Source organism: Anser anser (assembly GCF_964211835.1).
Source record: "Anser anser genome assembly, chromosome: 2".
Taxonomy (NCBI): domain Eukaryota; kingdom Metazoa; phylum Chordata; class Aves; order Anseriformes; family Anatidae; genus Anser; species Anser anser.
In genome coordinates, this window is record NC_139721.1 from 49,623,724 (window position 1) to 49,638,058 (window position 14,335).

Genomic DNA, 14,335 nt, shown 5'->3' on the forward strand with positions numbered 1-14,335 from the left:
CACCACGGTATACTACTGCTTTGGATGTCTAATTCAGATAGATATGTGATCACACGCATACAACTGCACTGCGTCTTGCTACTTTTCTGCCAAAATAGCACACCAAATCCTACGGGCTTGGTGCAACTGCAAAAAGGCTACAGAAGTCTCTCACCAGAGTAAATACTGAGTTAGAGCTGAGATCAAGGAACTGTTATGAGTCCGTTGCATTACAGCTTTGGATATGGCGAAAAACATACAGGTTCTGCTCATAATTGCTGCAATTAAAGGAAGGACTATCCCATGATGAAATAAATATCTGGGAAACAAAGGCTCTACGAGACACCGAGGTTCTACTCCAATGAGTAGACGATAAGTATCAAAACAAAATACAGTTTCATGACTTCAGAAAAACCCTAATGGGCATTCTCCTATTTTGTAATAGATGCCAATTAGAGGAAGTATAAATTTTCCTCTGAACGAGAGAGAATGAGTGCATTGTTCAAACAAGCCTTTCATCTAAAACATTTATGAAATACAGCAGTAATAAAAGCAGTTACTTTTGTAATACCTCCACAAGTTTGTTTTTACATGTCCCAGTAAGTAACTGTCATTTAGAACAAAGCATTCCAAACAGCTGGTATTAGTAGATTAAAAATAATAATAATCTTCTTAAAATGCAGCCAAATACAACCTCAACTTTCTAAATATTGTTACTAACATTTATCTGTGCTACACCTAGTTTTGAGTATCACTTACCATATACGAAGGAAATATTAAAACCCGCTTATGTTTGCCACACGGCCACTGGGGATCATCTAAAAGATTGGGGTCATATTCAACATAGTCTCCCAGGTCACTGCCTATAAAACAATGGTAAAAATAACATTTCTTAATTACATCAAGAAATCTGTAAACGTTAAGTGGCAAACAAGTTCAGTGGTAATGCACAAAATGATCTTTGTGCTGGCTGTTTGAAAAGAGTCAAAAAATTTTGTATATGTCACTCGGTACTTCAGTAATAGTAGAACTTGCAAAGACACAGAGGACCTAAAGCTTATGAATTACCTGGTAGATATGAACTTAGGACTTAGAGAAGTGCACAATTCTATGAAACCCCAAAATGAAGCCACAGTCCAAAAGTCTGCCAAACAAATGCGGTCCCACATACCCTGCCATGTTCAGGTGAGAGGAAAGTGAGTGGGGAAGTTTTGTTGACTTTTATTCCCAGAAACGAGCTCTCATCTGTTTATGCAGATGTTTTGATTTGTTTCATTTAACACGCCAAAGTATCTTAAGCATATAGTGTTTTGGCATACGTTTTGTGCCCAGTTTTGTAAACACGGCCCCTTCCAGCCTAATAAAGGTCATGAGTACGATTTACACCTTCAGCTTATGACTATCGTGTTGCCATTGTGTATTTTCCACAGCAAACAGCAGTCATGATGAGCCTTATGTGGGAGGAACAAACAATGCCAGTTACACAAGGAGGCATGCTGAGCGGGATCAGCGGCTGGCAATATGACAAGGGACCGGCGATTGTGTTTACTCAACTTTCCATGATCTGTAAGCCAGCCTTGCTGAACAAACAGGGAACAAGCGTGGAAAAGGGCACTCCAAGTTCTGTGTTACCTACCCCAAGAGACTACATTTTGCTTAATTTAAGCATACAAGGGGTTAAAACATGGTGTGTCTCCACCAAAAAGTCTTCGTAATTGGACACCTACCTGCGCAATTTGCTCTAGGGAACCTGCTTTGGCAGGGGGGTTGGACCTGATGGGTCTCTTGAGGTCCCTTCCAACCCCTGCAATTCTGTGATTCTGTGATAATAGTCACCTATTGCCAGGGTATGCAAGGCTATTAAAACAAGCTTCTTGGTAAGTTACCTGCATCAATGCTCCCCTGGGTGCTGTTAGCTCTTGCCAGAGAAAGGCTACGATGGCTTGCATTGCGAAATTGGGAGAAGGATGAGGTGGAGTCTATTGTGTTCCTCCGAGTTCCCAGAGCATTGGTTGGAAATAGGAACTGTGTGTATGAAACCGTCTAAAAAGAAAGTCAGAATGGACAGAGAGTTACTATCAGCCCAGCTCAGCCGCAGCAGGATCCCTTTGGGGCATCCCAGTTTGAAGCAGGGGAAACCAAATTAGCAGGGGATTTTCTGGATTTCATAGTTAGGCACAGATGAATAAACACTAGTCACCTACATTTGCTTCAGTGTAGTCACTTTATCCACACAAAAAAGCTTTTGCAAATGCATTAATTCTTCGGCAAAACAAAACTACAAACACACACGCGAGCTCTAATACACGGGATTTACAAAATCCTACTCAAGGGTCAGATTTAAAAATACGTCAGGTTTTTCAGTGGGCCTTCCCTGTAGCAGATTTCAGCTGTTTCTTTACTGAAATGGCATTCTTGTGTATGGGTCCCTCAGCACAGATCAGCCACAGGCAAATCACCTGAACACCGCTTAACTTAAGCACTTTCTGTGGTATTTTTGTCCTTTAGGATTTGATCTGGCAAAGTCTTGTTGGTGTCTTAAGTTACTGGTAATGGTTATGGGAGATCATTCACTACCTGCCAGCATGGACTCAGTGTGAATGAATAACATGTGACAAAATTATTTGCAGAATGAACCAATTCTCTGTTTGCATGCTTGGCCAGAAATAGACTACGTCTTACTTCTCCTAGGTTTATTTTCCAAAAATAACAGTATTATGAAGAAAAAAATGAGTCTCAGGCTCCAGACTGGTTTATGAGCAGGTCAGAACAGGTATCAAATAAAACACGTGAGCTTTAATTTATTTATAAGCAGACAGGTTGTCCTAAAGAATTTACAGTCTGGGGTCTGGACTGTCACTTGGTTAGGTGAGCACACTGTGTGCAGCAGCATTGACCTTTATTTAAGCCTTTAAATCCAGAAATGACAGCAGACTGGATAAATGGAATGACAAAATGTAAATCAGGTTTTCAGAAAAAAAAAATGTTTTCATATGTGATTAAAATAATCTCTTCTCTACAGATTTGTTTAAAATGGATCGCTTTCCCCAAAAAATCATAATTGCTTATTCCATTTCAAATGAATGCACTCTTGAATTTTGACGTGCTCATCAGGTTCATACTAATGTCCTCTTGCTCTTTTGGACAAATGCAATGGTAAGTGAGATTTCTTTTATTAAATAAATTTGAAAGCAAGCAGAATTACAGCTTACAACTATCACCAGAAATTATTTTTGCCTCTGACAATACGCTCTGTGCTGATACCTCCTGCTAGAGCCAGGGGAGCACTGATTTAGTAATGCTCCACAGACTCAGATGTTGCCGGAGGCAGATTTCTTCAAGGAAACTGAGTTGTTTGCATTGACAGCTAGGATGGTCCCCTTGAATTTCTGCTCATCTTCTTTACAGCTCATACATACTGTGCTTTAACTATTGTATTATGCTGAATATTGTAATTTATTTAAATATTTGTGCTTGTTACTAGGTATGCCATATTTTTCCCTAACTACAGAGAATCTAACGGCGTAGGAAGTGAAGCATCCCCACCTTCCCATCTGCTCCGAGCTCCACACCTTCAAGACCAATGATCTCTTTTAGACACACTCCAGTAGAATGGCACTGGCGTCCACCATCCAACTTCATATCCCTGGGGAACAGAAACCAGAGCAGAGACAGCTCTTCATAAGCACATCTTATTTACTTTCCACCACACAATGGAAGCAGCATTAATCCTAAATCTATCAGTGCAAAGCACAGAAGAGACAAACTTTCCTACGGACAGGACTGTGTTGTCTAAAATACATTATAGCTACTGGTTACAGCAAAAAGCCCACTTTTTTCCTGGTTGTGCCTCGTATTCCACCTATGGTGCAAAACTTGGTTCCTCATCACTGAGGGCACCTGACAGAGCTCGGCACTGGGAGGGACCTGGGAGTTGTGTAAGCTTCGGGTGAGATCCAATAATCCAGCATATCTAATAAACTGATGCCCCTAAAATACGTGCCCAAGTGCCTCCATGCTGTCATGCAGAGAATGAATTGCCCATGAAAGCCTCTGGGAGGAATTTCTGCACCTCCAAGACCGGGAGGGTGTCCAAAGCTCAGTGAACTGGCTCCTGGAGGCCTTCAGGAGAAATCCAGCTCTCCCTCTCACTTCAGGATAGAAACTTGGGCCTTAGGAGGACTGATCCATTCATCATTTCACACGTAAAGGTAAAAAACGTGCCTGAGACAATCAGTCTGTATCCCATGCTTTAGCATCACGAATGTGAGTGAAGATAAAAGAGATGATGAGCAAATTTGTGCTCCACAAATGGCTACTGTATGCAATTCCAGAATATTTATCCTGTGGTGTTTTCCCAGCTCATTTCTGCTAAGGTCCAAGTACATGCTTAAAAACCTGTGGGAGAGATGCTGACATGAGGCTTGGAGAAGCCCTGCAGGCTCTTCACCTGACTGCTGGACTGGGCTAGTTCCTGCTTTCTCTTTGCAAACCCCGTTTCCTTGTCTTCACTTCAAATCTTGTCACTCATTTTATTTCTCTGAAAACTGGCAATCAGTGAGTACCCAATAAATCGTGTACCTTGTTCCTAGAAAAATCCAACACATCTATCTGCTGGAAAACATACCTCTATGGCAAACAAAAACACTGTATCAAGGTTTTCATCCAAAGCCCTCTTGATTTCTGGACTGGGGTTCACTTTGCACAGTGTCATATCATCATTCTGTTTCCTGATATTATATTACTGAGAAGCTGCACAAATAATTAGGTAAAAATAACCTTCTGTCAGAGGCATCGGATTAGCCTCCCCGTTCTTGCACACAACATGCTGAAAGGAACTATTTCTTCTAGAGATAAATGCTAAACAGTAACCATTTCAGTAGGTCTTATCTAAGAAATGAACACACGACTTGAGGAAGCCCCCAAATCAAAACAAAAATCTGAATTATCTTTAGCAATACCAGGATAATTTAGTTCACTTCCTCAAGGACAGAGGAAGAAATAATGCCATTACAGCTTTGAAAACAAGTCACGGAGACACTTCTCCATGCAATTAACAGAGAAGGCTAGATAGCTTTGTTAATTCATTCAGTGAAAATCTGGCATCGTTTAAAGAGTCAGCTCAGCAGCTTTTCAAAACCAGAGTGGCTCTGGGGACGTAGAAGAAATCAGTTCTTTGGGAGCAGAGATCAGGGTCGGCTCCAAGCGCAAGCACGCACGGGAATGATTCCTGCCCATTAGCTGGAGATCCATCAAGACTAATCCCCCAATTTTTCCCATCTTTCTTCTGTTTTTAAAAGAAACCTCTACCTTCAGGACCCCGTAAGCAACACTGCAGCTATTCTCCCTCATTCTAAGTGTTTCGCAAAGGCTACTCAGAAGTCCTCTCTTCCTTTACATACATCCTTATATTTGTAGGTAGTATATATTGCTTGTGTTGTAAAACAGTAACAAAACATTACTGTTTGGGGAGAAACTTGTCCATAAAACTGAGAATTTAACTCACTCTCTTGAGGAAAATCAGCACAAACCAGCACACAGTTTCTTATCAATGTTCAAATGAAAAGGATCATCCCAGCTTATACACATCCTCTCCCCGCTGATAGAAGACATTGTTAAACACTTGATATGAGATTCCTAGGTGAGTGTAGCTTATCCTTTTTGAGTCCCTGTCACTAAGACCAACAGCAAGCTAGTCTAATTTTTGCAGGGAGAGCACTGATTTTTCATCCCACTCCTACTACAGCAAAGTTCACGAATGCCTCAGCAAATCTCATGCTGGACACCTGTGGTTGAGCCAGCTAAATAAAATAATAGTAAATCCTTTCTGGATTGTAAATTAAGGCAGGTTAAGTTTTCTGTTGCGGGGAACTGCTGGTAACAACAAGCTACAGAGCTCTGTCCCAGGGATGCTGGGGCAGCTCCCCCACCTGGGACAAGCCCAGGGGCTGCGACCCTGCTTCTGGAGGAGCCCCAGCACAGCTTCTTCCTCACCAAACCCCCAAAATCCCCAAACCAGCTAGGAAACAGTGGGATATGCCTCACATTTGCTCTCCGCAAAAATGTGTGAGCTGTGCCTGGGGAACGGTTGGGACAGTCGTTTTGGGACAGCCAACACAGCAAACCACTGCCACCAAGTTCTTCGGGATACGAGCCCTTGTGCGGCACCACCGTCAACAGGCCCTATGCACGTGCGTAGGATAGGAACCTGAAAGAAAATCAAACTTTCCCTGTGCTTAAGTTATTTACGTTACCCAATGGCACCGAGGAACTGCACAAACCAATATGCAGTAGTAAAAGCTGTTTACAAAATTCAGAGCAGGAAAGATGGCCCTTGCCAAATAGGCTTTTAAGTGAAGAGAACTTCCTTCCTCCTCTTCCTCGTTTTTGATTTTCCTGTGTTTTGTTTTCCGAAAGTGCTTTTTAACAAAATTTTCCAGCAATTCCAGCAGACACTGAAAAGCTAAAATAAATCACAGGAATGTAATTTTGCTACCTTTGCTTTATTTGAGCAGGGAAAGCTTAAGGAAATCACAAGATTAGGATGCCTTTTCTGCAGGAGGCAAAAAACTTGATCCCAGTTCTTGATAACATTAGGGGAGTTACTCTGATTTACATAAATGTCCATGCTCTATTTGTGCATACCATTTCCAGAAAGTGTGCTGAAGAGTGCTATTGGAAACTACACTCAGAACTGAGGAAGAAAAAGAAAGTTAGTTTCTCCACCTCATACACTTTGCAGATTTTCCTGGAACGGTACTGGGTGACTTGTGAATCCAAAGTTGTTGTGGGATGGTGGAAAGTTTTACCGAACAGGTAAATAAGAATCAAAACAGGAATTCTCAGCCTGTGTGTCAGGCAAGGATTAACAGAACATAAACTGAATATAAACTGTACTATATATATAACTGAATATAAACTGTATTACCTGCTCTTTCATGAATATAACATCTCTTTAATGAGCCAGACACTGTGCTTTGACGTGATCTATAAAGACCCATGCAAGAGTCCTGCTGGGCGCTTGCTCTTTAAATGACAGCAACAGTTGAACGCTTTGACTCATGAATAATTTAGGAGTCCATTAAATATTAAACAGATTTCTAGATGCATGAAAAAGCCTTCTACTTATGGCAAAAGGAATCTGATATGTGTTATTTAGAGATGTAACCTTTTTGTGTTTGTATTTTATGCTTAGTGATTCCTGACTGCCCAGATTTATTCCAAAAACAAAGGCGGTTCATGAGACGTCAAAAAAAATACTGCTCTTATCCCTCACTGTACATAATTTCTACTTATGGTCTCTGTTTTTAGGGATGAGGACAATGACAACTTTGGAAAAGATGTGCTGCCAGCCAGTTCTACAGCAGAGCTCCTACTGACTGAGACTGCTGGCTTTAATTGACTGAGAGTTTTCAGATCCTAATTGCCATTAGTGTTGCTAGAACAACATCTCAAGCTGCAATTTACTGGGAATGGAGGTGGAGAAGCTCGTGGAAAGATTGCTCTAATGGGCCAGCATCCTTTTAATCTCCCCAGACATATTCAGGTGTCAGCGTGTCAGCTCGTCTTGATGTTTTGCCCAACATGGAATAAAAGTTCAAACCTTAAGCCTATTAGCTTTTGGGATTTATCACTTAATTTCAATCTAAGGGAACAGGAAACCTCATAAAAATGAGCTAATGGTGGATCTATAAAATTCACCTGTGAGATGATTAGTTTAAAAGCGTCATGCTGTGTAGGAAAAAAAAAAAAAACAGATTTCTGTGTCTTTCTGTAAAGCTAATATGCACTTGGTTTTGTTCAATTTGGGATAAGCAAGGAAAATGGGCAACAGTGAGGGAAAGCAAGGATATTTCAGCTTCCCTATCATATGCTAATAATAGATAGTTACTGTTTCCCAAATCTACAGACTGATAAACGTTCAGGAAATACACTAGGGATTGACAACTTGATCAAACTGTCTCGCATACAAAAATCAGGTAGGGGAAGAACAGCAAGGAACCTGGTACCAAATCTGAAGGATATAACAGAGTAACCTGCTTTGCTATGCGCTTCTCTCTACCATACTTATGGCAATTTAGAAGCTCTCATTTCTCCTGTAAATATTCCCGTTTCCTACACTGGCTGCAGGGATGCAGTGTGTGAGACAAACTCATCTAGATGCTCCTTTTTGCCTCATTTTGCATACGGCTTTCTTACCCAGTTTAAACACCGAGGACAAACAAAGATTTCAGAATTTGGATAACGAAACCCTTTGGGAATGCCTGGCCTCTGGGCTCATTGATCGCTGCGGCTACACGTTATTTGGGATGATGGTATTGAAAACTTCTTGCTCGTCGTATCATTGAACTCGTTAGTGTTCTTGTCAGGACTTCAACGGGCAAAGTTAAATTCAGTGATGATTTCTCTTTAGAAACTGGATGAAACTGGTTTGCAGCATTGCTGAGAAGGACACAAATTCTTTTTATCTAGTGACTTAATGCTTTACTTCAGAAGAATGATTGATTTTCCGTGCTCCAATCCATTTGATTACTGATACTGTATTATTTTCCTTAACTGCAGGCAGGTTTAGCCAGATAAATTCTTATATCTGACTTAATAATTCTTATAATTCTCCTACCAAAGAGCAATATTCAGCAGCTATACTCTCTGCAGGATAAGTTTCTAACCCCTTAATGAATTCAATGCCATGAAGAATAAAACATGAGGTGAATTGGCTGTTTTTGTGACACGCACCATCTGATGCTCTGGAATTTTTGTACGTTAGCTCATTGTCTCCAGCCTCAGTGACAGTCAGCCATTTTGACCCCACGGCTGATAGCTGAATGTAAAACCAGCCATGTTGCAGTGCCAAATCTCTCTGACACCTCCAGCTCTCCTCCTTCCCCGGCTCCTTTCCACTCATCTTCTGGGCAGAGCTTTACAGAAACTTGGAAGCTCTTAAAAGGCTCTAGCAACATTAGAAAATAAAATACTATGATAGGGATGATTATAATCTGTGAATGCAAAAAAAAAAAAAAAAAAGCTTAGTTTTTGTTATTAACAAAATCTAGCCTAAAAAGCCCCTTTTCAAAACATGTTTTTAAATTGTGAGCCATAAGGACATGTGCCAAAGAAAAAACCATTAAAGCAACAGAATTATAAAAACAACTACCTTCATTACCTTTTTCTCCTGGAGGAAGAACAATATGGTACCTTTCTCCTCCTCTGTAACACCGTTAACAATGACAGCCATACATTGTCATTTCCTTTTTTTTGAAAATGCTCAGGCATTTTAGAGTATGAATGAGAACTGGATTGCTCTCGGACTGCCACTGAGTCCTGCAGGCCACATGGAGCACCTCCAGCAACGTCCATGAGGATTGCCAGAACTGTGCTGTCTCCTTGGAAGCCAAAGGAGAAGTGGTGCCTAAAGAAGCTCCAAGAGCACGTAAGCAATGGAGAACTGGAGTTTTGTTTGTAAACGTTACTGCAAAACCCATGTGTAGGCATGTTTCACAGGTGAGCAAGATTTTGCTCAGCAGAAAAACCCAGACTGCGAATACCCTTTAGCTGGGAAGATCTCCAGTACACTGCAAAAGAGTATCAGCTGCCAAAGTGATTCTGCAGCACTACTAGCAGCTCTAGAATTGCCGTACCACTAACCTGTGAACCACACAATGATTTCAAATTTCATAAAAGCATCATCAAAGGCAAGCATTCAGCCAGTATTACCAGCGCTGCTGATAATACATGCCTCTGCAGACTGGCCTGTAATGATAATGAGAGTTTGTGTGTGTGTGTGTGTGTGTGTGTTAATTTAATAAGAAAGGCAATAAAACTATCACAGTGCTCCCAGTATGGGGCAGCTCTCTCATCGCTGCCCTTAGCTACCACTAAGCAGTGCATAGGGTCTGCTAACTTAGGACTTCAGAGGCCAAGGGAAGGCAGCAGGCAAGAATCCTGCTTCTGTCAGCTCCCGACATGCTGTACAGCCTTCCTAACGTTGCTTTCACCTGGCTATGCCTGCTCTTGCAGCTGTGCTGGTGCTCTAGATGAGGGAAGAAAAGCACGCTCTGGTCCCATCCATTGCCCTGCTCTTGGCCATGGAAACTGGTGAAGCTGTGCCTGCCACCATGCCACCTGCAAAGATGTGGGCAACCTCACCGTAACCAGACACGAAGAGGAGAAATTACGGCCCAGATCCACAGAAGTACCTGCCTCTCAGTGATTTCAGCAGCAGGAACGCATCTCGAAACCTTTGTGAATGAATCTAGGTGGTAATTCTCCCCTTCCTCTTGCACAAAAACACTGTAAGCTAGAGCATTAGTTTTCCACCAAATAAAAGGTATGGACAAAATTCTGAGGACACAACATTCCAGTGATAACTGCTGTTCATGACTTATTTTTCTCCCCAACACATCACTCTCTATACCTCTTGCTTCTCTTCAACAAAACAGAGAGAAGTAGAGCAAATAATTTCCCTGGCACGTGGTGCCCTCCCCTCTCAGCCCCAGCACGTGCAACCCGATGTGCCTTCTGAAACAGCAGGTAACAAGAACCACCATCCATCACCAGCAACCTCTGCACTGCTGTGGAATATGCTTCCCTTCAAACTCCTGCTGTGAGCCATGCTCCGGTGAGCCTGCTGCTGTCTGCCTGCAAGGGAAGGCGATTTGGGAAAGATTTTCCAAGGTACCGCTCAAATTTCACCCTCGTGTTTCTGCAGCCTTCCCTTCCACATCCCCCCAGACACACATTTGTATTTGTACAGCAATTTAAGAACATAGCTTGGGGAGGATTCTTGCTATCGTAGCTTGAATGAGCATGGAAGGTGGAGAAGATCTATAGCGTATTTCCTGCACATGGCTGGTAAGGGGTCGTTACGCCCCATCCATCCTGGCCAAGTACACAGAATTTAGCTGTGTTGGCAGGAACTGCCTCTCAGGCAGGTTTTTATAACAGATCTATTGGAGCGGTTCAGCTGCCAGCATCGGTACAGGAGAACTCTTCTCTGCTGCCTACAATATAGCTGGGGCTGGCAGCCTCCCCAGGGCACAGCCGTGCCTGGAGATTTCCTCGCTGGCCGCGGAGCCTGCAAGTCAGAGCAGAGGTGGAGAAGCAGCAGCAGCTCTGCCCTGTGCTCCTGTCACATCAAGTAGTGTCCCCTCCATGTCCACCCCACTCTCCCACTCCTGCCAGGGCTTACTCCATCCACTCTCTTTTATTTGAGGACACATCCGAAGTTCCCCGGAATTACCTGTTTCTTCCCCATAACCATTCATTAATGCTTACAGACCGTAAACCAGTCAAAACAGCTGCACCAGTGATCCAAGGACACACAGAAAGCAAAGCTAAAGGATGCTGTCAGTACAAAGCTTCAGAAAGGTACCCATGTCTCTCCCCCCTCCTACCACACATCCAAAATGTGCAAAGCAGTCAGCAGCTACTGTGCAGCCTGAACAGAGTGGCTACAGTTCCTGATATACTGCCTCATCTGTTCTTTGCACCAGCTGTTCCTGGAAGGAGGTACCATTTAATTGTTTCTCGCTTCCTCTGATGCTTTGGAAGAAAGAAAGAGGGCTTTTTTTCTTTTTTTTTTTAATTTTGGCTTTTTAACAGACGGAAAAGGGCTGGATTGCTGTGTACTGGCACTTTCTATCTACTCATCCCAATCCCTTCTTGCTGCGCAAGCACGGTACAAGACATTACATATTGAAATAATATTTATACATGGAGCTGCGTTCATTACTGCTGTAATTTAGAAGATATAACCAGTCATCAGCATTTCAAAATATACTCAATTTTCAATAAAGAGGCAATTTCCACAGGGCAATGACCATAAATGAATGACAGTGCACCAAAGAAGACTGAACAAAGCTGCCAGTCTGTCAAGGATTTGCCTGATGTGTCATCCCTGCTTAATTATGGGAAAAATTTTACTGTAAGACACAGGAGAGCAAGTCAACTTTCCTACACAGGTACCTCCTTTCCTTTCTGCATTAAAAATAATCTCCCTTTGTTTTGAATTACTGAGGCATGAGCAGCTTGTGGCGAATAACTCTCCAGAATTAAATAGATGGCAGAAAAATATGAGCCAAGTTCACCCTTTGTGCACTGGATGAATTTGATTCTAGGTACTTTGCAGGTCTTTCAAAAAACACCTCCCTGCATCATCTGAATATTTCCCCCAGATTTGTGCCCTGCAGGCACCGAGCCATCGCCAACTACAGGCAACTCTCAGCTCGCTGGCAGGCAGCCACGTTTTAAACCTCTGCCCCAGAGGCACAGAGCTGCAGCCAGCACTGCCTTTAGCAGGTCGTGCCCCAGAGACTGCGAGATGACATTTCCTAGCTAAACCCAGTCTCCTCCACTTCTGCAGTTTCACTGCAAAAGCAAAAAGCTTTCTCAGTCTTTGGAGAACTGCTTCAAATCCAGATATCTACCTGAGGTCTAGTGGCTCAGCACTTTCAGGGACGTAAGTCAGCTCCATGGAAGTTGCTCACAACTGCTAAGAATCTGTATGGCATCAGTGCCAAAACCATCTGTCAGCATTACCACAACTCTCTTTTCGCTAACTGAATGATCTGACCACTGTCTACAAGTACAATGAAAAGCTATTATGTTTAGATTCAATTATTTCTCTGTAGTAATGGAAGCCTAGATACAGTAACACCATAGTCATGTGGGAGAATCAGAAAGCTAGGACTGCTTATAAAATAAAAGTTGTGCTGCCCAAAATACGTGTTTCATCAAAGACAAGTGAAGGCAGAAGAAACAACATAGGCTGTATATATTTTTCAAGAATATAGAATTCAGGAGGATAGTTTTCTCCAGTTTAATAACCAAAGATACCACAACACATATAAATAAACAAACTGGGAAGTGAGAATCGTAGTTTTAACCTGGTAACGACCCACAACGCAAACATTTCTAAATGCATTTCTCTCTTCTCTTCTCAGATATTTAAAAGCAGATATTTAAAAGCATTAGCCTCTGTCATTCTGTTGTCCGTACCCAGTTCTACATGCAGGCCCAGAAAGACTACATAGTATGTGTATAAATATACATACCCGACTTGGGTACAGTCTCGATATGGCAGCACTGAAAATATGCTACAGAAGGATCTTCTGCTGCTGATAAGGACTATTCTAAAATATAAAAGAAAATAAAAGAAATCAAAGACTAAAATTTAAAAATCCCACCACAATAAGCAAAGCAACAGATGTCATTGTTGAGGAATTAATCATCACAAAAATTCCATCGCTGACAATTTTTCCTTCTTCTTTCGTATTTCACGGTAAGGTATCGCTTAACTGAATCTTTACAGGAATGCTGAAGTCTGTGCCTTATACGGTAAATATACAGTACAGCCCATCCCCTGTACAGGCTTTCCAAGAAGAACATATTGAGTACATTTCACCTGGAATCCAGAACTGATGTTTTTCTAAAAGTCTTAGTGAGACAGAGTCCACCAGGAGCATCAAGGAGCTGTTCTGATACCTCACCAAGTTGCCTAAAAGGAAGCTAACAAATCCAACAGCATCCCAGGTGATACACACCAACCACCAGTCAACTGTGATGCACCCCACAACTCTGTGGCTGACTTTGAGTCTGCATTTATTGGGCAAAAATTTGCTGCTACTTGTCATGACCTTCCTCTGCTAAACCAAAAGACTCCACTGATTTTCAGCTTTCTGTTCCTGGAATTGACTGTTTCATGAATGAAGTCAAACTCTGCTATTACGACAAGCTTTCAGATCCTTCCACCATTTTCCAAGTTTCCTTGAGTCTTCTCCAACTCTTCCCCATCATCCTCCTTGGCCTCTGGGCATTACCTCTGGACTCAGCAGCTGCACAGACGGCAGATGTTGATGTCACGTAAGCTTCAGTCTTACCTTTAAGATCAGTGTCTAACCTGGAAGACACTCACCAGCCTCTGTGCTCGGTAATCATACCACCCTCTTGGTTATGATGTTGCACTGACACTCGGGCATGACTGATCACGTAGCTCCTCACCCCTTCTCCTCCAGCACAATGTCTGTCTCAGTTATTAACTGTCAGGACTGGATCCCTCCTCCTGTAAAGGTGGCTGGCCTTCATTCATTACAGGCAGGTAGCTCAACATTTGGCTACATGCAAGTATGATCTGTTTGCCTGCACAGAGCTTATCTCAGAATACAGGCCGCTCTACCAGCAAACGCCTTGTATTTTCAACCAGTCCCCAAATCTCTGCGTCATCTGCAGTAAGTCACCGAGTGGCATTAAATTGAATACCTTAAAGCAACCTGTCTGTTTTACATCTGCACTATAACCTTTAGCCATCAACCTCGGACATATCATCAAGTAACATCAGAACTACCTTGAGGTCAAGACC

At 42.4% G+C, this 14,335-nt stretch overlaps 1 protein-coding gene across 4 annotated transcripts in view; it reads right to left on the reverse strand.

Moving 5' to 3' along the window:
* Positions 1–14,335, reverse strand: part of CABLES1 (Cdk5 and Abl enzyme substrate 1) — a 69,091-nt gene that overhangs the window by 15,048 nt on the left and 39,708 nt on the right. For 3 of the 4 annotated variants that reach the window (XM_083823939.1, XM_083823942.1, XM_083823941.1), the window contains exons 4-7: positions 13,032–13,109; positions 3,526–3,625; positions 1,866–2,022; positions 739–842 (exon numbers count right to left, since the gene is read on the reverse strand). In XM_083823939.1, coding sequence (XP_083680065.1) covers positions 739–842; positions 1,866–2,022; positions 3,526–3,625; positions 13,032–13,109 — 439 coding nt within the window. The remainder of the gene's footprint in view (positions 1–738; positions 843–1,865; positions 2,023–3,525; positions 3,626–13,031; positions 13,110–14,335) is intronic. The other variant, XM_083823940.1, reaches the window with a different exon arrangement.